The following is a 25,859-nucleotide window of genomic DNA, read 5'->3' as shown; positions in this document are numbered from 1 at the left end:
CTTGGCTTGGAAGGGAGATAAGAGAGAACTGTAGAAAAACATGCTTTCTGCAACAGCGCTCACATTTTTCCATTTAATTCAGGATATAGTGGTTTTTGATCGGTCAAAACAGAAGGTATTATACTCACTGGCCGTCTACACAATATCAAGGCATATCAAATCATGTGAACAACAAACTACAAATGGGTTTTTCAACATCACATTTATCATGCATGAGGGATGTAGTCCAAAAACACTATTTCGGATTAGATATTAAAATAGCATTGCTGCAGTAAAGCTAATGGTATGTGAAACAACCAGTTGGTAACACAAATATATTTAATGCATCGCCATATAATTGTAAATGTAATAACACAGCAGGGCCCATATCTCCTAGATATTGATTGGAACATGTAATACAACGAGTTGACTACTGTAGGTTTCAAATCCAATCACGGAGGACATTTCGCTACATGTGTCTAGAAAAACCTTACAATGCGGTGGAGGCACCAGGTGTTTTTTGAAATGGAAACCCAGAGACCCTCGCTGTGCAGGAGGGAGAAAATCGAGAAGAAATTGTGAATAAAGCAATACTGTCTGGCAGCCCTAACTCCAGTACTATTTGGCACTATTGAGATTCAATCACAAATCAGGAGGACACATGCTGGGAGACAAAAATGAGAGTCAGAAGCTTGTTAGGAGAGCAGATTAAGGGGCACTTTACACGGTGAAAACGTGAGTTTTCCCGTTTTTGGTTTAAAAAAAAAAAACCCGTTCAGACACAATTTATCTGACATCTTCACCCGTACACAAAGTTTTCAGAGGAAACGGGCCGAAATCGCTGAAGTAGCAGCCATGCCAAGCCAATAGTCAGCGGTGACACAGCCTAGTAGATAGCTCTTCCGGTACAATTTGATGCATAAAACCTTACTGTAACCGAAAATTAATGCCACTAACGTTCATAAAGCGGTTGGTGTAAGCTTGGGGTTACAAATATTGTAAAAGACAAGCTTTCTGTCCTCTTATTTCACCGCATTGAACTCGGAAAAACAGCAGACTTGCTGATAGTGAAGGGGCTTCGTGAGCGGATATTTTCCTGTTAGGCGTACTTCAAAATAAAAGTCAACTCACGTGTGTCCAGCGAAATGCTATGAATGTTTAGCCAGTGAAATGCTTTTACTGTGAAGCCGTAGCCTTAATGCTCCTTTTGTTGAACAGTAGCCTAACTTAACCGCTGCACGCTGATAGTGTCCCTGGCATATAGAAGTGACACACGTTTATTTAGCTAGAAAAACAGGCAGAGCACAACTCTTTCCCTATTTGCTTGTAGGAGCGATTGGTGGCACGATAACAAATGCATCAGCAACAGCACAACGTCCATGAGCACAACGAATACAGCTCGGTGATCCGCCATTGTTGTTGTTGTTTTCCAACTGGCGCACGTGGACCTACAAAGACGGCGCATGCCTATTTATATCCAAACGCAATGCGCATGTGTGAGGGTGGAGCCGTGACGTCAGCGTTATTAGGGGAAATGGTTTCGGTGTTTACAGGAAACCAAAACCGTTAAGTTTTCCAAAAAATCCTCCCTCGGAGGTGATCTCAAAAATCTGCGGTTCATGCCTGCGTTTGCGTTTGCGTTTGCTGTTTTCCTGTAAATGATATAGTGCAACCGCAGAAATTTTTCTGCGTATGCACCGTTTTGCGTGGCCGTGTAAAGTGCCCCTAAATAAATAATGACTTCAGATTCAGGGCTTGCCAGGCACATTGCAGCTGAGAAAATGTATTTCTCTCTTTGTAGAAAGCCCGGCATCTGTGGCCAATTTGCGAGACATACGCTGAACATTATGGGGAGAGGAATTAGTGGAACACTTGGCAATGCAGTGACATGGAAGAAGCTTTTGAAAGTAGTCCAGGTGTATTCACTGGTTGGGTTTTTCTCATTAAGTTCTGATAAGAGACAGGCTTTTTGCGCACACTAAAATATTCTCAACCAGTTAACTAGTGTACAGAAAGAAAATCGAAGACGAGTGTTTGGGAAATATGAGCATGGTGGCTTGATGAAAAATGTAATTGCAATAGTGCACGGTTTATTTGTTTGCCCCTGCAGCCATAACAAATAACACAGAATGTAATCATGTATATAAGGTTGTCATTTCCTTTATCAGTGCGCTGACAAAATGACAAAACACCCCTTTTGGGGCCTTCGTAAATCATTGTCTGTGTATATATAGAGTACACTGAGATCGTCGCTGTTACTTATCTCATTTAGAAGTTGCGTTGTCTCTTTTCAAGGCGAAGGATAAAAACAACAGATGAATAGAAATTCTATAGGCAAAGGACTTTTGGGGATCAATCCCATTTACAGGAAAAATGAAGGGCCACCCGAGCCCTTTCCATCGGGACAATGTGTGATGACTGATAACGAGAGAGTAGTGTGCCGATGACAATGCCACGAGGCAAAGGAGCAGAAACCCACATTCTCCTGCTCAGTTTTTTAATAGAGTCTCGGCACAATCAGAGACATGAGCCATGCAAATGGTGTTAAAGAGGAATAATGTTTGAGAATCAAATCTAATCCTCCAGCAAGTCGTGAGAACAGTCAGGAATGTAATTGTGTCAAGGTTCCGTTTCTTGCAGAAGTAGAAAGCTTAACTGACCATGAAATGAAAATTCTTTAGGCAAAAAGCCTTCTGGGGGCTCACTTACTGTACGCTGCGACGGCCGAGATATTTTTAAAAGCCGCAATTATTTTACATGCCAGGAGCATGGAAGCAGGGGGAAGGAGCTGTAAAATATTTTATAGCCGTCCTTCCCATATGGAATGTAAATAAATATCTGTAATATCACTGCCATTCAACAAATGTGGTAGAGAGAGAGAGAGAGAAAGAGAGAGAGAGAGAGAGAGAGAGAGAGAGAGAGAAAGAGAAAAAAGAGAGGGGGGTCTAAAAACACATTTATTCACACAGTTATAATGATCATAGCACCTCTTCTCAATGCTATGTGCTCTGTGGTTCACAAAGCAAATTCAGCATCAACATCATCATCTCTTTGCTCATGATGCCTTTGTCCTTTCATTTCTTTTCTTCCTAAACAAATCTTCCATCTTGGTAATAGGTCTGTAAGACAACTAGTCAGCCAGTGACATTTCCATTTTTCCTTTTCAATGCTTCTATGATTGTGGCATTTGAAAATGCCTTTCCACCCCCGAGACAAGAATCTTACAATCTATATAGCACACATAACATTATCAACATAAAGAGAGTTGATTACTTTGTCTACTCTTCCATGTTTGACCATTTGTATTTCAGTAAAGGAGGATCACGCTAAAATGATGTTCATTCAGCCCTTCCATTTGATGGTAATTCTGTAGAACGCAAAGACAAAGATGATCCTGAACTATAAACTGACCCTGTCTTCTCTGAAGGTGCGACATTGGACAGAAGCATGCATCAGCATTTGCACACACACAAAAAAGGCCGGCTGGAGCCAACATGAATTAAATATGAGCATGTGAAACTCTGGCACTTTTGGGTCCCATTTTTTCCACTGTCCTTCTGGGGCTGAATACGCTTTGTACTCCAACACCTGTGATCTCTTCACATCTGCTAACCTTTACAGAGGGAGATCATCCACACTCTTGTGTGCTTTACGAAAAAAAAATCTAGTAGTAAATAACCTAATATCATGACATTTACTCAATGTGATCATGCACCTCGTGTGTTGTAAAGAAGGCCAGATGCTGTGCCAGATGCACTGACATCAGGAGGCGTATGAAAACTGTGAAGGTGACATTACGGTTCAGTAAAAGGGCTCATTTAAGGTCTGCATGCTTCTGATATCATTGGTCTGCAGTGGTACATACTTATGAATCGGCTGCTGTGGTTTGAATACACAGTAGCCAACAGACAGTGAGGAGATATTTACTGATTTTGGCAAAAACAAGCTTTTTTTCCAGAATAACTGATTCCATCTTGAAGTTAAGCAAGGGCAAGATTTATGTGTGTTCTCAAATGGATAAAACATGTATCTAATCTCAGAAAATAAATAGGACTTCTTGATTTACTAGCGGTGTATATGCATATGGTGCTCACCCCAGGTTGGCCGTTGTTGACAGACACCCCGTCGTGCTCCATCATGTTGCGTGAGATGGTAATACAGGGCAGATCCATGTTTTGAGGGGGGAACTGGGGGATTAAGGGACCCCTGTGTGGAGCTGGAGGCTCAGGCATCGGTGGGAAAGGTGAGTCCACATCGGACAGACCCAGACCGGACTCCTGCTCCGGTGGAGGTGTGATGGGAGGGATCTCAAACTCCTCGTCTCCCAGGCTGGGTGTGTGAAAAGTCTGTGAGGAGAGGGAGGAAGAGGAAAGTTAGGTTAGGTTAGGTTGAACTTTATTGTCCCTGTGGGGAAATTTGGCTAGGGCACAGTGCATGATTGCTTCATACAAACGTATTTCACAGAGAGTACAACCACCAAAAAAACACTAAACAAACATAAAACCGAACATTTGAACATCAACAACATGGATTTCATAGAAATGTAGAGTATAGGAATAAAGTGCAATTGTATATACACACATTAACCTATAACTTGTGAATTAAATGCTTAGTGCTAGGGTGCTAAGTTTTTATTGCACATGGTTGATCATGTTAATGGAGGCTGGGAAAATGATAGTTTTAAGAGGATAGATTTGCATCTTCAACCTGACAGCAGGGTCATGAAATCCAGCAACACAAAACGGCCAGGGAGCATTCACAGAGTTTGGGCCTTATCTAACATGTTGGGGAGGAAACCTTCAGGGATTAGATCGGACAACTTTGTTTAAAGGGAGGGAGTGTTTTAGTAGAGTGGTAATACAGTTGTATGTAAGTGCACTAAGATGTTACATTTCCTAAAGCTATTAAAGTCCACTTTGGCGAAAAAGAAGGAAAAGAGGCAAGAGTGGAAGAAGACGTCAAAAGCAAAAATATCACACAGCAATCACGGGAGAGAGAGAGAGAGAGAGAGAGAGAGAGAGAGAGAGAGATAGAGAGAGAGCGAGAGAGAGAGAGAGATAGATAGAGAGAGCAAGAGCGAGAGAGAGAGAGGATACATGATAAAAGCCCTTAATCTTGAGGAGGGAGGGAAGATGTTGGGTTGAAGTGCAGTATAAAATACACGTCACAGGGAGATGGGTTTAAAGAACATTTTCAAAGATTATTACGCTTGGCCAGAAGTGTTTCTTTTTGTTCCCCTTGCCTGCACCCTTAAATCTGCTCATCAAACAGCCTAATCCTTCTGCCTTTTGGAATTAAAGCTTTTGGTCACGCTTAATTTGCTTATGTTCACCTACTTGGGTCCTGTTTTCTTCGGCACATTGCGTTAAGCTACTCGCTGGAAAGCCAATAATATATTCATATGGTTACAATGACCACACTGCAGGTCCAAACACATGCAGGGGCAGATCAGCGTGCTATCTGAGATGCTGGGCTTCTGCTGCTGAGTTACTAAAGCCTCTTCAAAGCATTGGTCTAGCACTAAAGGTGACATGATTCTACCTGCTAGCCCTTGGCATACTGCTGTAAAGGTGCACTATGCAGTTTCAAGGGATGGGGATTTGTTTACAATCACAGAGCCAGTAGGTAGTTTACAAAACAGCTCTGCATCAGGAAGCTACTGGGAATCACAATGATGAAGTGCCACATATTGATCTTAAACACTACTACACTTAAAGAGCTCCGTTTAAAACCTGCCTCCGGCGACCTCATTAACTATTTAAAAGTTCAGACCATCCCGGAGTGAAATGATTGGCCTAAAGACCAAAAAGTGACATTATCATAAGAATTTCTACCTAAATCAGGCACTAGTCTGCTGCATGCTAACTTCACCTTTTCACACACCTGTATATCATTTTCAATGGGATTGTGAGTCCTGGAGGTGATCATCATGCCTCACTTGTTGAGTTTTTTCCTCACACTCTTTATTGGCTCACTCTTAAAGGTGGAGACCTCAAAATCAGTGAATAGCTCCTAACAATCCGCTACCTGTCCGCAATGTTTGTGCGCTGAAAACAAATCTGGTGTTAATACACATCAGGATATATTCATTGATGTTCTACTCCTCTTAAAACTTCTAAACCCAATATCAAATGTTGCACGACCTGCCAGCAGAGCTAACTATGGTCAACAACGGCGCTAACCAGGCATGTCTTCCCCTGTCTTCCTCGGCTCTGTCTTTCCGTCTCCGGTCGGGGATAGAATAACAGACGGGAGACGACGGAGGGAATATGCCAACACATAGGCCATGATTAGGGAGTATTAATGTTCCCCTTGCTTGCTTTAGCACACAGACACTTGAAACTAATTCATTGCCTACTCAGGGCAGCTGTCTTGACAAGCACTGATGAATTCCAGTGGCAGAGGCAGCTAATAGAGTTTTTTTTTCCATCTCTCTTCCTGCTTCCTACCACCACCACCACCACCACCACCAGCGTTTCACTTTTCGGTGCTTGTTTCACAGCTAAAGAATCAGTTCTCCTTTCAGAAGCAGCCGAGGTCATATTCATCACAGCTCTGGCCTCTGGCACGCGGAGTACAGAATAAATCACAAAGCAGTAGGAACCCTGTACTCTCAGTCCTCTGCTGTCATGTTAGGCTTCAGTCCACCCTAACAAAAAACCTCTGGAAGTTATTTTTTTTTTTTAAAGTAAAAATAAATCTAAATAAATTGTCATAAGTCATGGTCAAAAAGTTCCTGTAGCATATGTAAAGAATTATAGATCGTTCATCTTTTTCAACGTCCCTTGTGGTGCAGCGTGCATCTTCAGAGCAGCTTAGAGATCTTTAATTCTTCTCTCTGTATCAGCCCTGTATTAGTCTTGTCCAGTGCAGTCAGATAAACAACACATGCTGTGAAACTTTGGCAACATTTGAACTCAAAAGGCCTTGCAGGAATGCTTTAGAGGAAGTAAACATATCACTTACATTTGTACTATTGCCGTACTATGATACTATCTCTGCTGATGCTCCCTTCGTGATAGTCTCGATGTCTCTGTTGTTTGCTGTTATTTTATTGTTATTATGTATTTATGTTAGTCTGTAATTATTTGGTATTACATTGTTTACAGTATAAGAAGCCTGGTGAGGTTTCACTATTAGCCCCCTTCGGATTCTGACCTCTCCAGCGCAAACTCTTTCTCTTTCCATGTACAAATATGTATTTGAGTTGTTTTATGGTGTATTATTTTGTATTTGAATGTGTGCAAACTAACAAATCAAATATTGTGAGAAGGCCTGTTCCCTGTTGTCTTACACTGTAATATAAATCAGGGCAGAACTATATAGGCCACTGGATCCTATAGGCCGGGGCAGTGTGGCCTGAATTACAGAGCGCGGACCTAGAGATTTGAGATGTCAACGAAGAAAGTTGGCTGAGGTGAAGTTCATATTTTGTGGGAGAGCAGCACGAGCATGACGGTGACCTTTAAGCAAAGCACAGACATGTGCTTAGAGGAGAGGAATGCTAGTGTTTAGTGTGTGCTGAACAAAACCAAAGGAGATAGAGTGTGGGAAGGAATATCAGTGTTAAAGACTGTGCATCAGCTCTCTTTGCTAATGATGATACAAATTAACATCTGCACCAGGGGCATGGATTATGAAGACGTTTGGGTCTCATTTGGGGGGGGGGAATGGAAGATGTCGGCTGTCTGTGAAGCAACAGGCCTTCTCCCCGGGGAAGAGGTGCCAGATTCTACTGGAACCCACAGAGTGCTAGAGTGCTGCTGCACACTGTCTAGTGTCATTTCACATAAAGCCAGTTTAATTCGACACCCGGAGCAGCTTAGGGGGCTCTGATCGCAGATTACGTGATGCACAATCCACTTTCTTTGCATCACCAGCCTGATTATCCATTTAAATTGTTCCGAAGGGCTCAGCAGAGCCAAGTGCCGGGCCATATACTGGCTTGGGATGTGCAGGCATGTACATGTCAAAAGGTGGGCAAGGGCGAGCACAATGGAGAGACAGAGTGGGCAGAGTGTGTGTGTGTGTGTGTGTGTATGTGTATGTGTATGTGTGGGTGTGTGTGTGTGTGTGTGTGTGTGTGTGTGTGTGTGTGTGTGTTTGTGTCCATTGGCAGCCAGAGGGTCCATTGGTGTGAGGGCAGAGCAGGGCTTGTAACAGAGAGGCCTGATGTACCCGACAGGAACATCCTGAGCAGGTGTGTGGTAAATGTGCCCGCTGGATGTGCACCAAACTATGCAACACTGCACATTGTTCTCAACAGGTATAACATTCTACCCAAGAGATTCAAAGAATGGGGTGTGTTTGTTATGTGGTGATCAACAATCATCACTTAAAAATGAAATAATATTCAGATGTACCTTAGTATGCACAGTAACTAAAGTAAAGCAAGTGCAAAGTAAAATGTCTGAATTTGGGGCTTAGTTTTTGAACAAACATATGCATGCTAATGACTCACTAATATGCTAACATGCTGATGTTTAGCAGGTATAATGTTTTCCATATTAACATGCCAGCACTTGATAACTATCACTAAAACACAAAGTAAAAACTAGGCTTAAGGGAATGTCATTAGTTTTGCAGGTGCTTAGCCATAAACCAGAGTATTGGACAAATTAAACTAGCAATAGATGAAAGGTCACTGGTGTAGTAGGCGTCATCCTCTTGCAAACAGATATATCGGGACAAAATGTCCTTCCAGGATATTGTCTTAACCTTATAAAAGCAAATGAAACAATGTTTACAACAATAGAAATGAGATGTGTATTTTTCAATTTCCCCTTCCAAAGTTTTATCCCTGTGCTGCCATGGTGCTCTTTCAATATCAGGACAAAGAGCAAGAGAAAGCTTTTCAGGCAATACTCCCAGTCCTTCAATAAACGTAGTAATGCAATTCACAGATGCAATAACCAAGAGTTGTTAAAGGCAGCAGCATGCAATTACTGCATATAATAGGCCTCGGAATCAATAGAGGCAGGATTGGGGATCCAGTTTCAAATATCTAGACAGGCAGAGTGCAGCTACTCAAATGACAACATCAGCCATGGCACCCTTAATCAACATTATTTCAAATTTGGATCATTTCTAGTCCATTTCTACATATTTATAGTTCATTACACATCTCTAATTTGATTGGAAGAGTAAATTGATACAGCTGAGTGGAACACAATCTCAGTGTACAATATTATTTTCCCCTAAAGGGAAGCAGTCAAGCTTTCCTAGGATGTATGCTTTACCAGGCACACCAAGGTCATCTTATCTCATCCTCTAAGTGCACAAGGTAAATGATACATTGGCCATCTAAACTGCAAATACAGGTCTGCTATTCTGATAAGCATTCTGCATTGTGCACGACACATACTGCATGCAATTTCAAATAAACAGTATGCGTTGTGCAGACAAATAGTATGGATGTGGTTTATATTTATAGCACAGAAATTGCGAACCACCATCTATTTTGCGGTACGAGTTAGAAACATACAACAACGCAGAGAAAAGGGACAACAAACTGGCATGATACCGGAATGACCACTAGCTTTTGGTGGCTAATGTTAGCAAACCTTAGATGGGTGTTAATTAGGTATTCCTGTATAGCAAGGTTGTTACTGTACAAACATGGTGGTGCAACATGACGTAGGCACTGATTGATATATTTTAAAGGTCATTTAAAAAAAAAGTGTTTTTTGAAGTGCTTATATACTTATTAAGACATACTCATGAATAATATAATATGATAGATTCTACACACTGTACCTCTAAAGCTAATGGTCATTTTTCTAGACCTAAATTAAGAAAACTTGAGCCCATACACAAAAAGCAGGAGCATAAAATAAATTAAGGGCACATCTTTTTTTATGTGACAACCCTTTGTTTGATTTGAAAACAATAGCTCACCAAATGTGGTGGCATAAATTCAACCTTAGTGTCAAAGTTAGCGGTTCATCATGGAGACTTCCTCTCCCAGGGTAACCACAGCCCAAGGCAGACATATTAAGTGGACTTGTATAGCATTACAGTGAAGATAGCGTGCAACCTCACACAACTCAAAGTGGAAGCCACATTCATTTTACTTTAGCTCAAGTTGCACCAAACAGCACTGCATACAGGGGGACACGCTTTTAAAAGAAAAATCTATGCTCAAGTCCTCTTCTTTCTCTCTTTCTTAAGCACAATACCATCTGTGCCCTAACACTGGAAACAGTTGTTCCTTTTGATAAAATGCAAATGAGTAAGGCTTTTTTTTCCCTTCTTCTTAAGGATCCCATCCCCCATGTTCCTGACTGCCACAGTGGGCCCTCACAGCTGGGGGCAGCTTGAGTCGGCGTGGTCCCCGCTGCAGTGTGGGCCGCGGCAGCCGGTGGATACAGAGGATGATGCGCCCACTCAGCAGACATGCAGGGGGAAATTAAACGCCTTCCATAACACCCTGTAAAGCTGAGCCACTTTATGAACATGAGGTCACCCACTCCAAAACGCTGTCGCTGCCTGAGCTTGAATGTCACAGTTGTGTGTCCGGACTTCGCCAAGTGACGTGACTGAAACCAATAAAGTTAACAATGACATGTATCTGTGTATTTTGGAAGCTGTGTAATGATGCTTTGCTGTGGGGGCTTTTAAAGCCAGATCAATCTCTAATCCCTGGCTAAACTGGATGAGATTGGCCCGTTTGAACCACAGAGGATGACGGGTATTTTTGGTGCACTTGTCTCTAATGACAGGGCAGCCGAGTGGGTGGAGGGCGAATGGAACGGGTAAATTTAGCACACAGTTAGGACTATTATGGCTCAGAGAGGCGGTTATATAGCTCCAGGGAAACAACTATTCCATTCTTTCTTTTAATGCAAAAGTACCATACTCAAAGTTATTCCAGCAGTTCCACACACTCAAAGTGTTGGTGACATTTTACTTTTGTGTAAGTGCCAATGGGTAGAAAGGCTCTGAGAGAGTGACAGATCTATATAATCTCCTTGGGCTCCTTCATTATGTCTTTGAAAAGAGGAAGAATAACAGGTGTTTGATATCACTTTATTCTAGAGAGTGAAGTCAAGTCACATCACATCAGCATCACATAAGTTACTATGAGGCAATATAGGGTTAGCCTGAGCCAAGCTCTGATTTCTGTAAGCTTATTGTCTTGTGTGGGTTGAGGGAAAGGCAGCATTTGAGCAGGCAGCTTTTCAAGCAATACACTATTGTTGCCTATGACACAAATGTAGATATTCAAATAGGAATCTGTCGTTATTGAAGTTTGTACATGGCTTTATCTTGTGAAATATAGGGCTTATGCTAAGATATTGGATTTTACAGTTCACAAGTTCTCCCCATCTACATTCATACATGTGATGTTTATGTATGACTGACTCTCATAATAAATAATGCATGAAAAATAGATAAATAGGTCAGTTGTTTTACCAATGTAATAAACAAGAATGACATCTCTCTTACTTGTCTGCATTTGTATTGGAGCGTATGTTTGTATCGCTTGCATTTCCCATGTTAAAAATGGAATTTCAATATGGAAAGTGTATACTCACATCACCAGCAGCCAGCAGGGCACCGTTCGCTTCCGCCATGTTCATGTAGTTGTTGTTGTTCTGGAACTGCACATACAAAAGGGAAGAAAAGAAAAAAAAACACACACAATGAGTCTGCTGGTTTCCTGATAACATCCAGTGTATCACGAGCTCTCCACTTTCATAATAGACACCTGTCACTCAAACAGATTGTCGCACTTGGCTCCGAATGTTTACACACTGAGTTAAAGCCCTTTCTGTGCGTGCTACAGCCACTCTGCTATTATTGTGGCATGACGAGAGGCATATGAGAGGCCCAAGCCAATTCAAACCAGGGTAATGAGAATCTGGTCTGGCTATTCAGCTCTTATGGGATGGCAATTAAGGATATGTTTGCATCACAAAAGCCAAGTATCTAGATGCGGTGGCAGGTTATTAACTTCAAATAAAGTAAGGGAGAGGAGTGATACTGAGAGGAAATGAGGAGGTGGAGTGTGTTTTTATTTGTGGGTTGAGGACATTTTTTGGTGAATGGAAAGCTGGGTTCCCATCACCAACACAGTTTGGACATTTATCCATTCTCATAACAAATGGAATTTCAACATAAAAGTATTTTTGGTTTCGTCCTATTTCAGTGTGACACATAAAAAGTATATTCTACTCAAGCTTTTAGCAGTACATTAGAGATGGTATTACCAGAGTAACCAGTGGTGATTGAATTGCATTAAGATGGACACATTGGTGTTTAAGACAGTTGATACGCTATTAAAACCCTATACTTTGGTAAGAAATAACGTATTTGTTTTGACAACATGCCGCACCCTCCCACCCTCAACCCACGCATAGCCTGCTGGCAAAATGGCAGCCACTTCCTTTATTTGGAGACAGAACCATGGTGACAGGTAGGAACAATGGGACATAGAATGAAGAATTATGGGCTAGCAGCTGGGCCTAGGAGCACAATGCACCTCTCTGTGAGTGAGGAGTGCAACACCCAGCCTACACGCTACGGAGGAGAAAGAATCACAGCCCGTGTGCGTCTTCATGAGGTTCCACTGAGAACACATTTCCAACAAAGCTCGGCAGTAATCTCTTTTGTGTGTTTATTACAAAGTCACTCTCTTAAAACATTATGAGCGACGAACAAACAACTCCAATAGATGGAGAGAGGGAAGGAGGAAAAACGCCTTATCTAAAGCAGAAGCCCAAACAATAGTGGAAACAAATTAAGATCAGAGTGCACTGAGAAGTGCATTAATACATTTTCTAGGCCTTTGTGTTTTTCTTCCCCTTCTCCTTTTCTTCTGAGTGGTTAGTATGCGAATGTAATTACCGAAAGAACTGCTGCTAATCAACTGCGAATGCTATCCATTAATTAGTCTATGCCCTGGAGAGAGAGTCTGGAATCGACAGCAATGTTAACAGTGTTATGCACCAACGAGAATGGGGAGCCACACGCTTGGCTAGCATGTAGCTTGGAGCAGGTGGTTTGTGCTGCCAGGGCCTCAGGTGCCATCTTACCTGGAGCTGCACTACACTATGTCTGACTCGAAAAACACAGGGGGTAAACATGTTTGCACAAATGCACACACAATTGTATGAAAGACACACACACCTCAAGTGAGAAACATCTGTCAATAGCTAGCGGCCCTCTATTCCCCAGGTGTGTGTGTTAACTTAGACATGACATGGTTGGGTTACGTCAACCACTCGGTTGGTAATTAACCTTATGCTGGGGCTTATCTTGGAAGTGTTACTCTGTTCCCCCTTCTTCTTTTAGATAACAAATTGAAGTCTCAGAGATATCCTCCTCTATTCAAGCACTAGGAACATTGTTCTGATTGTGGGGGGAGATAGGGCTATGTGTGCAGCGCTGTCTCTGTTTCTTCCATCCTTGTGCATCTCTCTGGATGTGAATAAGATTTTAAAACAGCGAGCAGACAATTGCTCTACTTTGTAAATAGCTCACTGAGAAAAATCCCAGAGGTAAATAAGCAGATTTGAAATCTTTATGTTACCTTAATACAGAATACCTTCCTACCTGTTGCGTGGAAGAAAACAATCTGAGAAATGTCTCTGTGATCGGAGTGGCTTGGTGCAAACTTAGCCAAACATTTTCAACTCAATTACTTTCCATTTTGCACATCACTGATTAAAGTGAATGACAACTTCACGAGCATGCGATTGCTTACGAATGAGGAAGCAATGGGTATTTAACAAACACCACAGTGAGAGGTGTGGTTGAATAACATACTGTAAGCATGGATATTAAGGGAATCCCATTAGCTTCATTAAAGAAAGCAAAAGCAACTTAAGTCCAAGTGCTAATTAGTGGTGTGAAACTCCCTGGGCTCTGTCTCCGTGAGTTATGTTTTATTGTGTTTCCGGAGGGCCCTTTAAGAGCAGTTCCACATCTCCTCTGAGAACTGTGACTAACATCCCAAGAAATGTCCCCAGCCAGCCGGTATCAATCTTCACCATTAAAAGCTGTTGTACCATGTTGTGGTGCAGCGTGCCAGAGGCCTCAGTGGACGACCAAGAAGGGAGTGTCGAATATTATTGTTATTCCCAATTCATTTATTTTGTTGGGTGGGGAGGGAGCAGGGGAGCATTTGGCACCCATGTTTGCGGCAGTGCCGATTGAGTCAAACGCCAGATGAAATTAAGTGTGATTGGAGGGACCGTGCAGCTGACGGTAAGGGACTACGCAAAAATGGGTCAGCGCAGACAATGAAGGCTCTGTAATTAAAATGATGTGACGAGCTATAGACGAGAGCTGTGGTCGCCATGTGAAGGGGCCAAACAGCAATGTGTGTGCACGGAAAAGCACTTTGGAATCAGATATGTAACGTAAATGAAAAGGGAGGAGTGGAATAACTTGGGTGCTTGCCAAATAAATGCCCCTGAAACACAATAAACTGGCCTTAAGTGCATTTAGTAAAGCACTTTAGTACAAGCTCAGGCTATGCATCCAAGAAAAAACCAGCATCTCACTTCTTCACATTTCCAAAAAGCATTCAAGTACTTCTTGAAGAGAGACCCAAAGCAAAGCCATAGAAAAGAGTGATTTAAAATAGCTGTGGTTAGGAGGCTTTTATTAACAGAATGGATTCATGGTAAAAGGTGCTCTGTAATACGATTCGCACAAAGAGCCAGACATGGCTACATGGCAGAGCAAACACTGGGCACTCAGTGTTTTTATTTCTCCTTCTGCACCACCAGCACATTTCTTCAATAACTGTTAAACAGGAGAGAATTAAGAGCTTACACGGACCCTGATCCTAACGTGAAAAGACTCCACTGTCTGCATGATCGCAGGCAGACACTAAACTAAGCAACCTCGCAGTGAATGGGTTGAATGGGAATTTCTAAAATTTCGCTGTAAATGCACTGTGATGCCTCCCTATTTTATTTTAAGTCTAGAAAATACCTCAATGCTATTCTTAATTATTCTATATATAAGACAAAACATATTTTAAACTACAAACATTGGCATACATAACCCACAGTTTGTATTTTTCTGAGTGAGGCTATAGTGTCATTTTGATGCCTGTTTTTTTTCCAGTGCCTTCCTAATCCCAGAGCAGGAATATTTGTATGAAAGAAAGTCCGGTGGGAAATAAGGTGTTTTACAGCTATTATAGCAAACAAAATTATTTCAACCTCAGGGCAGACACAATATTGCACCAACATGACCCCATCTCAGCCCCCAATATGATGGAGTCACCACACAGATCCTATCAGTAAACATGAACTGGACAACCAAGATCCACAGAATACACGCCTGAAGAGCCTCTGATAGCACAGCTGCCATCTCTGCATGCATACAAATGGTAAATAAACATGCACTAGCCTATACCTTCTGGTCTGAGCACTGAATACTGCTTTGTCAATGGTGATAACATGATAAAGAACGACTCTAAAAGGCAAATGATGGCAGCATGTTTTCTTTAAATTGGCTTTTTAAAATCAACTTTAGCCGGCTACGCTTTGGTTTTACAGCACGATCAAAAAGTCACAATATCAGCGTTGTCTGTCAGCAGGTAACCAAATTGGACACATTTTTCCTCCCCACTGAAAACCACCAAACTAATTCAATGAAGGGCCCAGGCTTTTCCAGAAACATATCAACTGCTGACAAGCGATTTTACAGTTCAGCTTGAGCTCGGTAATCACAGCCTAGCATGTGTTCTCTGGAACATGACACGTGTGCTAATATGTTCTCCAGTGGTCTCCATAAAAGACAGCGAAAACACTACAGTTAAAGCTCAACCTCCAACCTTGGAGAAACCTGCGGTAATTTGCTATGTATTATTTTATGTAATTTCCTCTAAAGCCCGGCCTACTACCGCCATTAAAACCTAGATTTTTTATCACATGTAGCAAATGGGATCGGAGACTCAAAAGATCAGCACCAGTTTCCCTTCCCTGCAATCCTGGTCAGGCCCTTTGGTAGCCCCTGGAAACGTTATCTTCTTACTCCTGAGGTTGCTCCTCACCAAATACATGCTCATTTACAACCCGGTTCAGAATAAACACTTTGCAGCTGCCTCTCTGGTGATCACAAGGCCTATTCACGCCCAGCAGGCCGCCGCACGAGCAGTGCAGAGCTGACATATATAGATATATTTCCTCCTATGTGTGCAGCAGTCAATTTGTAAAGCGACTCCGCAACACAGCGTGTCCACACAGTCGGCTCGCAACCCGTGTTCTGAATCTGCTGGCTGAATCGATTGGTAATTCAGTTCAGAGCTAAAATCATTACTCCCCCAGCCCGGCACTGTCTTCCACCATTAAGATTGCTAGTCCTCAACTACATAAGCTAGCATTAAGGGGGAAGTTCATTGTAAGCATCTCACTCTTCCTCTGCATCTCAGTGTGAGCACAGCCACTGTAGTGCAGAGGGTCTGGCCAGCGTGAGAAAAAGCCTTGGTCTTATCTGGGATCAGAGTCAAGCTGATGACAGTTTTGTTGAGACTGTGTGCCGATTATCTCCTCTCTAACACCACAATGACCACTGTGGCCTGACCCTGGTGTCAACAGAGTAAATATGGGCCTGGAGGAACAGTTGAAGACCTTGAAGAGATATCAAATCTGCCTCAAAAGGACCATGTATCCTGGTATGTGCTACAAGAATCAGTTCTAACAGTCCGCTACCTTATAGTGTTTGATCAGACAATGTATGAGATTCAGGTTGACATTTGGACCTTTAACTATTGCAATATGTCGTCACTAAGGTCAGGAATATGTGAGGAATACATTATAGATGAAGGTTGTCATAAGCAAACCCAAAAGCAGAGCTTATGTTCTTTAAATTATTCTACATGGTACAGGAACATTATAATTCTGTCTCGGGCTATGAAACTAAGTTTGCATATCCAACCAAAATGACAAGCTTAACTATAAAAATAAGGGAAAAACTTTAAACGATTTCACAGCTCAGAAAATATGCATTATGTTTTTTCAAGCTTCCCAGTCATTATGGCAGTGTTGAAAGACATTAAAAGGGGGAGCTATAGCTGGTGTGTTCAGCATATTCCTTGGGGCTAAATTTATATTCAGCACAGAGTCTGTGTAAAAGAGCGATAACATGGAGACACAAACAGACCAGGGTGGAAAGAAAGCATGTGTAAGATCTTTACATTCTTTTAAAGTATTTAAAAATGAGATAAGTGGAGTTAACTGCATCAGCACGTACAGTACATATGTTCAGGCAGAAAAGCTGTCAATCACAGAAAAGTAAGCTTCTTGCACACCAAGGAATCCATTCATCTTTTATGACAAGTTAAAACATGCTCTTCCAACCATGTTTGATCATCACAGTAGTGTTCTCATTAAATGGAGGGGAAGACAATACTATAACACTCTTTTTGCTAGTTGTACTGTATATTTTTTATTTAAAGAAGATATCTTCTTAAATAAATAATACTGAAATCCTGGTTATTCTCCTCTCTCAGGTTTTATGTGTAAATGTTGATTTTAACAGTAAAAAATCGTGACAATACAGTAACACATTAACACGGAACATTTTCTTAGCATGGCCACATCCAACACCACATTACACAATGGTACTAAAATACACAGAGGTTCGCCATAGCTATGTTTTCTCTCAGGCCTAAGACTTGCAAATGCTGCCAAAACAAAGATGGTCTCAACGTTTGTCATAATGGACCCATTGCCTGAGCCCTGAAGTCTCTTAATACTATGCAGGTCAACATCCAACATCCTGTTTTTTTCCTGGCTGTAGAGTATGCTCTGTACTCTCAAGAGCAAATCCTAAAAGAAAGCACAAGCTAAATGGGGTTCCATCTTTGATCTGGCGGGGTGCAAAGCCATTGGCCCACAGCCACAAAGGAGCTTAGGCGATGGAGAGGGCCTCAGAAACATGGTGTAGCTTTCTCACAATGGCTGCCGTTGCATGGACACACAGCTCTCGAGGAAGCAACATGAGAAAGGCTTGGCTTGGGTGGTGTTGTCTTGCTTTTACGGCTAAGCCATGTCTCAAGGCTGTTTACTCTCAGCAGCTTTGAAGCGACTCCAACTCAAGATGGTATCAGAGGTGTGGATTTGAACCCAGCTCACTCTGCTATGCTTGCCATTCTTCCACTACAGAGCAAGAGGTTACTGTGGAGGTTAAGGAAGCTAATAACTAAAAAATGACATTGTTAAATGTCACGGAGGTGAATAACAGCTTTTCCGCTACTGGAAATGGGAGTTTCTTGCGGTGCTAATGGCGATGCCTGTGCTACTTCTCTTGGTTGGTCAGATGCCTCTGAGCTCTGGTACTCTGATTCACAGAAAGCTCTATTGAAAGCTTCTGGGAGTTGAGTCCTCTCTTCTGGCTCTGGCCGCACAGATGCATTTATTTTATTCCCTGTGTGCCTTCACTGGCTAATACACTCATTAAAACTAGCTTTACAGAATGTGCACAGTCAAGAGATTTTAGTGATGGACTTGACACAGTGGCTAGCTTGCTTCTTGGTTGAGTACAACTAAAGTTTAATTATATCTTCAAAATACAGTCTACAAAATGCAAGATCAATAGGCTGTGGCATTTGAAAAAAAAAGTATGGAACTGTCAAAACAAAGTAGTTTCTTCACTTCCAGGTAGTAGCGGATCCACATTTTTTAGTCCAGTTATAGATTTGAAAAGCTCCCTCCGTCGTTCGGTGACAGTCATCTCCAGGTTGGTGTGCAACCTGTGTCTCTCGTGTTATTATTACCATAGGCCCACAGTAAGCACAAAACAGACCAGTTGTTCAATCTTTATAAATCTGAAAAACACAAACTGCTGAGAGGTGACTCATATATCAGTCTATTATATACTACAGGGCTGACTGTATTAAACAAATGGCTAGGCCTGCAGCTGGAAAAGAGAGGCAATATAGAGAGAGCAGAGGTTATTGTCTAATTTAAATCTTGGCTGCTTTCCCAGAGCTGTACCACATTCCAATTTGTGGCTGTGTTGCTTGGCGCTACTGACAGAGGTCCGGCTGCAAATACTCTCGGGCTCCTCTCCAGAAATGTGTCTCCAAACTGAGAATCAACAAGTTGGCAGACATTAAACAGAATAGCTGGGGCATATTAGGTGAAATAATGAAAATGCACACATGAAGATGTTGGGCTCCGTGCCGTTTTCCCGCACGTGCCATTTTTGTTTGCCCAGTGCCCCTGTGGTTGCAATAATGTATCTATAATCATTATGACTTGATGTGCAACAACAAAGGCTCATAAAGAAAGCCAGTGGATTGCGACTGTAATCTCTTTGAGTTCCATAATGTAATAGCAGCTGGAAAAGACATCTGTGATCACATAGTAGTTACAGAATGGTTGAGCGGCCTCTTAGAAGCAATTAGCCATTTCAAGCATTCTCTCCTTGGCAAACTATTGTCCGTTCATCTGGTAGATTGACAGCACACCAGGACATCATTAGCAAACCTGACGGCTGTTGAGACGCAGACATTGTTTTTCTCGTGACAGCAACCATCAGGCTAAGTGCTTCACTAATGTTTTTTAACTGTATTTAAACTCAAAATGTCGCTTTAACATTTCTTACTTCAAAAGCATTGCAAGATTAAGATGCCAGCTTTGAATAATTACAAACACTAAGACTCAACTTTGATTCCATATCATTGCGCTGACATTTTAAGAGATTTGGAACAAAGACGCACTTCACGTCTTTTAGTCGTAACGCAGAACATGATGACAGGTTGGAGATCAAAGGCAGACGGTAACCTGGAGGTCTGTATTGAAGCAGTGCTTTTTAAGAGAACAAGGTAAGTTAAAGAAGTGTAAACACATTAAAATGGTAAAAAGCTCTACGCAAATATACCTTTGTGTTGATGACATTTGTCAGTGTTTGGCCAATCAAATGCAACCTTTCTCTCTAGACTGCATTTCACTATGATACCATCAGGAAAACTAGTAAAAGTATATATTCTTTACACAAATATTACACTTGCTTTCACATAATGCATCCATTGAAAACCAATGACTACAAATCAAAGTAATGAACACTAACACAAGGGTTGGACTTGTTGTCCTGCTCATGTGGTTTTGACAGTGAAGGTGCACAAGTAACTAACTGTGAATCGGTCGCTTTATACAATTGTAAATAATCTTGTATCCTGTATTTGTACAAAGCTCCTTTACAGCTGTATTGATTTCCTCTTTTGACCATAACTCCCTCAGAGCACTTTTATCCCATTTCTCCAGTGCAGGAATGGGGGTCACTGACATTTTCTGTATTTGAGCCTTGACCTCTATTTTAGGACCGTGCTGTGAGTTTCTCAACTAAAATAAATGAGAGCGCAGGACACAGTCTGCTCTGCACTCACACCTTCCAGTGCACATGTTTTCCCATCACTCTTCATTTGTCTTCATTCGGGTTACGTTTGACCCGCTTCTCCCATTCTCTGTGAGCCTATATATACACTGTAAGCAATTGCTGTTAATTTACGGCCAAATTTGAACAGTAATTTACTGTATTCATGTATTACGGTTCTTTACTGTACTTAGCAATGCACTGTGGGAAGGTACATTTGAAAAGACAGCTCAGAAGCCCTTAACAGTATGATAATGTTTTAAATTACAGTATACTACAGTATTTTTTGGAAAATGGGCGGGCAACGGCCTTTTTCAGGAACATTAGTTTGAAATGAGCCATTCCAGATAGGACAAACTTCGAAGGACATGTGCTACGCATCAACAAAAAGTCCAGCATTAGGTCTACTCTGCATTGATCGAGTTGAGCGTCTACAAATTTTAAGGTAATATGTTTCTGATCAATTATTTACTCTTAAAATGTGGCTTTAGATAATGTTTGAAATTAAACTAATGCTCAGCAGCCTGTCTATCAAGTGAGTATGTGATTTTAGAATATTGTTTACCAGTGAGGATGAGTTAACTAGCTCAAACATTTATACTTAAGCGCATGTTAGAGTCCATGTATGTTCAAACCTAAGAGTGTTGAGCATTAGTGAGTCTTAGAGTCTTAGTCTTTAGAGTAGTAGCCTACTGGTTGTTTTTAGCTAGTGGATAGCCTTTAGCTCCTTGTTAAGAGCTGATGCAGTGGAGCTGATTATCATATCATATCATGCCACCTATACATTTGAATTGAAGCCTAATATATCAACTGTTTCAAGTGTAATACATTGTCAATTTTGAACCCATAAAATAGTTAATTTTTTACAGTCAGTGTCTAATCTTTGACTATTCTGATTTCAGCTGCTTCAATGGTATAGCCTTAATCTGGAGAGAGGCACAAAGGCCATCCGGGGAACAGTTCCCTCCAAGAAGACATGGTGTGGGGGTCCAGAAGAAGTCAGCTACAGTCAATACACATGTATCAGGTCAGTGCATTCTCTCTCATCTCTCTCTCTCTCTTACTACTACACTTTTGATTGAGTGATGAAGCAACATTTAGTCACAACAGACTTTTTCAGCATGGACTCAGAGTTGTTTCTGTACATTCCCAATTCTAGATATATTTTGACAATTTTTTTGTTGCTGTTTTACAGTCTCAACACTGGATCAAATCAAGATGGAGGAGCAATGACAGCAAGGTGATGGTCATCTCTACCCGACCCAGAAGACTCCTCTCAGATACCAGCAGTCAAACACCCAGACTCTTTCTGGAGCTAAGAATGCTCCTATCTCACAAGACTCTTTAAGAGGTAAAAGACAAGCCTACCTCAAAGGATTATTTTAAAAGGTAAACCACAAGGCTTCCATGAGTTTCCCAAATTATTATATAGATGTTTAACAGAGAATGCATTGCATTAAATAAATCAAAATTGTATAGCTGTATTTGTTAATACTGCCCTTAATAAAAGTCTGTTTGATTCACAATATTTTAAGTTGTTTACTGCTTATTTTGCATCACTTCAATATTCATGTATGATATGCATATGTCTTTAGGCCACAGAACAAAACATGTGTAATGTTAGAAGTTTGATATTTTAATTTGCTACATTGAGTTATTGTATTACATTACATCTGTCTAAAGTAAATATTTATCAGTTATCTACTTGCAACCATCTAATCAGAATGTTAATTTATTTTCAAACAGAGAAATACTGCATTTCACTTTTACTTTGAAAAACTGTAAAATATTCAACAGTAAGAATACTGTAGAATTAACAGTAACTTGCTGGCGTCTCTGCTGCCAGTATCTTACTGTAAATTAAAAAAATACAGAAATATACAGTTTTTTCGATTACAGTAAAATACTGTAAATTAATTTAACAGTAAGGGTACTGTAAAATAACAGTAACTTGCTGGCGTCTCTGCTGCCAGCATTTTACTGTTATTTTACAGATAAATTATTTACAGTGTAGTCGGCAGAGATCAGCAGAATGTTATTGTAGCCCAAATCTCCTGGCATCCCGTTATATGTACTTAATATGTGGAGAGGAACAAGGTAATATATGTCCTTTCTAATTAACACAACAAACACTTGTATAGCCTAAAATATATGTAAACGCTATTCACATGTCTGTCAAGTCCAATATGTTGATGGGTCCTGAAAGACAGAAGCCAATAATCCAAATCAATCAATATATAAAGAGACCTAGTTAGGAAATAATCATTTCAACAGATGCTGGAAGGACTCTCCACAGGTTTGAGTGAGTGTGAGAAACAGAGTTCCCACTGTCAACTTGTCATCAGCTAATTTACCTGGAGCCAGAGGGGGAGATTCACTGGACACATAGGGAGAGATAATCTCTTCATTAATCTTCGCTAAAAAGATCGACCCAATTAGCTTTTCCACGTTGACTGACAGCACTTGTGTTTGCTTCCCCTACCCTTCGCTAAACCCAGGAGGTATGCAGTTTATGCTGGCTACAGCTGAAGACCTCAAATATTATTTGAGGGCACTGTACAACAGTGAAATGATCATGATATCTTTATTCAAATCTGTAAAGTCTGAAATATTCACCACTGCAATTTGCTGTGACCCATTAGCCAAAGGAAGGGGTTACTTGGGGATAGCTCTCCAGAGTCTGGTAATTGAGTGGATTTGAATTGGGAGAGGTTTTCTTTTTCCTGCTGATAACTACACACATTTCCCCTTTTTTAATGCACTTTTCTTTTTTTAGCCTCTCCTAAGTGCTACTAGTGCACAATGGAATTATGTCACTCGCAGAAACAGCAGTATGTAGGACAGTTTATATTCAGATTACTGTCCCTAGAACATGTGATTCTACATTGTGTATTTCTGTCTGGAGCCTAGAGACCAGTCAGCTGTGTTTTGCCCTGGTCAATGCTGAACTGACAGATGTAGAAACTCATAGATCATGGACAACAATGGCCCAGGGGACTCGCACAATACTCACAATCCCTATGTTAATGCAAATCTCTCTGTGAGTTCATCATTTCATTTATCATCATTTGGCATCTTTTAAATCTTTTTCGTGGGGAGGATTCAGTTTGAAAGAGTTATTGTTCCATCCAACACAACTACCCCATCCTAAAAATCCTATTCATTGTCCCACACGCTCATTTAATTTCTATTAGCCATACAGGGTCTTATTTTAAAGTGAGACTGTAAAATGTTATTGCAAGTAACCCTTAAAATTCTCCCTCCTACAAATAAAAAAATTAGACAATAAGTCATTAAATGCATCAATGCACAAATGATTGTACTCCAGTGTGTTTGCGGAAAATGCCTGGTGTGGTATGACTAGTAGTTTGTGTTGACTAATGTTAGCATAATGCTGTTTAACTAATTTCTAAGTAAATAGGTGATATAGTGTGGCTGACACGCAAGGGATCACAAGGCTTAAAAGGGATGATAAACAGTGCATTTAAAAGGGTAAGCCACCAAATAATGTCTAATAATGAGCCGTGCCATAATAATCCTGTATGGCTAATTATGAGATTAATATGTCAATGCTGGTTTTGGCAGGTTCTGCAGCCAGACAGGGCTGCATTTACCACAGTCCTTGTTCCACTATGCTATGATAACAGCTTTATTTCGAATTAAATCTAATTTATATTGCAGGGAAAAGAAAGAAAGATGCTGTTATTCTTTTCCAAAACACACCACGAATGCTCTGGGGCGTGATTTGTCATTGTTATTCAGTGTTCGTTCACCTACACTTAAAACATGATCCTTCTGGATTTTAATTAAGCACCAAGGTACCTCCCAGGGGGCCCTGGCTTGGCAAAGGAAACTACTTTGATTTATGCACTACTTTGTTGTTCCAGCTTGAAGCTTGGCTGTTATGAGAGACTGTGGTGATGAATAAAAAGAAGCAGGCAATTATTCTTATTTGTTAATTAGTTCCCGTTAGGAAGGTATTCTTCAGAAGATATCAAGGCCCACCAACAGTGAAGATGCACACAAAGCAGTCTTCACAACAATCACACATAAACCAGTGACAATTTCAATGGGTAAAACAACTGGGAATCTTACTGTAAGCTACACATTCAGCTAACTCTGGAGACAATGCATGATAGCACATCTATCTATGCAAACATATATCCCTATATCCCTTCACATAAAGTAGCAAAGAAGACAAAAAACAGCAACTGACTTAAACTACACAGCTCATTCTCACAGAACACTATTGGCATAATTCTCTGGAAGTTGAATGAGTAATTATCAGCCAACATTAGTAGTCTAACACAACAACGTGTAAATATTTGTCAATGATCAATTAGCCTCCCAGTCTTTTGGGGTTTATAGTAGAACATACTTTTAGTATTAAAAGAAACAAAGAGGCATAACGGAAAATGATAGCCCAAATGTCTCAACACAGCCCTGTTGTATGCTGTAGTTAGAAGCCAAACACATTTCAGATACAGTGTATTTCAGGCTGTGCTCACATGCACCATAACATCCCCAAGTGCATTAAACTAGCCGCCAAAGATAATATTGTCGTTTCACTTTCTAGTTCAGTATTACTTATTCAGTAAGCATATAGCGTGGGCAGCAGCCAGTTTTCAAAATGAACCTTTAAGTATTGGCGAGGGTATAATCCAAACTACCCAGGTGTACAATAGGCAGCTGTTTTTAATAACAGGCCACATGCCCTGCAATAACATATGACAGAACAAGTGATGTCATATTGTTAAGAGAAAATCCTTTTTTCATGCAGTCTGCTTACTAAAGCACTAAAGATTGTGTAACGGTCTCCATCCCAGGACTGCAAGTTTCTTTCACTCTTTATTCATCGCTGTGTCTCTAGATACATGTCAACTGATAGACTACAACGTAAAACATGATGTAAGATACAATCCTCTCCATAAACTTCTTACTGGGCTGCTGGGCTACATATCAAAGCAGGAGCTGAAGGAGTATCTCACAGTGAGAGTTAAAGTTAAGATGGTATGCTACCCTAATGATACCAGAATGGCTACAGACAAAAGACCTTGTACCAGGTCTTCTCTATCAGAAGATAATGGAGCCTCGAAAACCACAGGGGTGCTGTGGGATGGCTACGTTTAGCTGGTGGAGCTGCTGAAGGTCACCACTGCTGAGATGAGCAGCCACAAGCCCTCATAAAACCATGCAGCGTATCATTATTTTCAAAGTGTTTCATTATGGACGGTTAACCTTGGCTAACTCCGACCTAACACTTTAATCAGCTGCCTGTAATGCCTTTGAAACTGTGTAATCATTCAGCTTCTCTCCTTGTTTATCAGCTGGAGAAGACACACAAATGTAGCAGAGCTGAGATCCCTTTCTCCAGGCTGTGCAGGTACTTGAAAAGTTACACTTTGAGAGTCAGAACCTCCAAAGATGAGGAAGAACATCAGTTTTCCTGGAAGAATGTCATCTGAAAGAAACGTCACTAGCCCTCCAAGGTAGCCTGGCTCCGTCCGCCCGCCTACTTCCGGCCAAATTTCATTTTCCCT

General features: G+C 41.1%; 1 protein-coding gene across 1 annotated transcript in view; it reads right to left on the bottom strand.

Annotated features, from left to right (window-relative positions):
- Positions 1-25,859, bottom strand: part of tox3 (TOX high mobility group box family member 3) — a gene marked incomplete at its 3' end in the record, with an annotated part of 41,525 nt that overhangs the window by 6,092 nt on the left and 9,574 nt on the right. The window contains exons 2-3 of the mRNA XM_080040765.1: positions 11,517-11,582; positions 4,074-4,325 (exon numbers count right to left, since the gene is read on the bottom strand). Of these exons, the coding sequence (XP_079896891.1) occupies positions 4,074-4,325; positions 11,517-11,582 (318 nt within the window). The remainder of the gene's footprint in view (positions 1-4,073; positions 4,326-11,516; positions 11,583-25,859) is intronic.

Source organism: Ammodytes marinus (assembly GCF_949987685.1).
Source record: "Ammodytes marinus genome assembly, chromosome: 1".
In the NCBI taxonomy this organism is placed as follows: Eukaryota; Metazoa; Chordata; class Actinopteri; order Uranoscopiformes; family Ammodytidae; genus Ammodytes; species Ammodytes marinus.
Note: the sequence above shows the minus strand (reverse complement) of the source record. Positions and strands in the feature narration are given on the sequence as shown.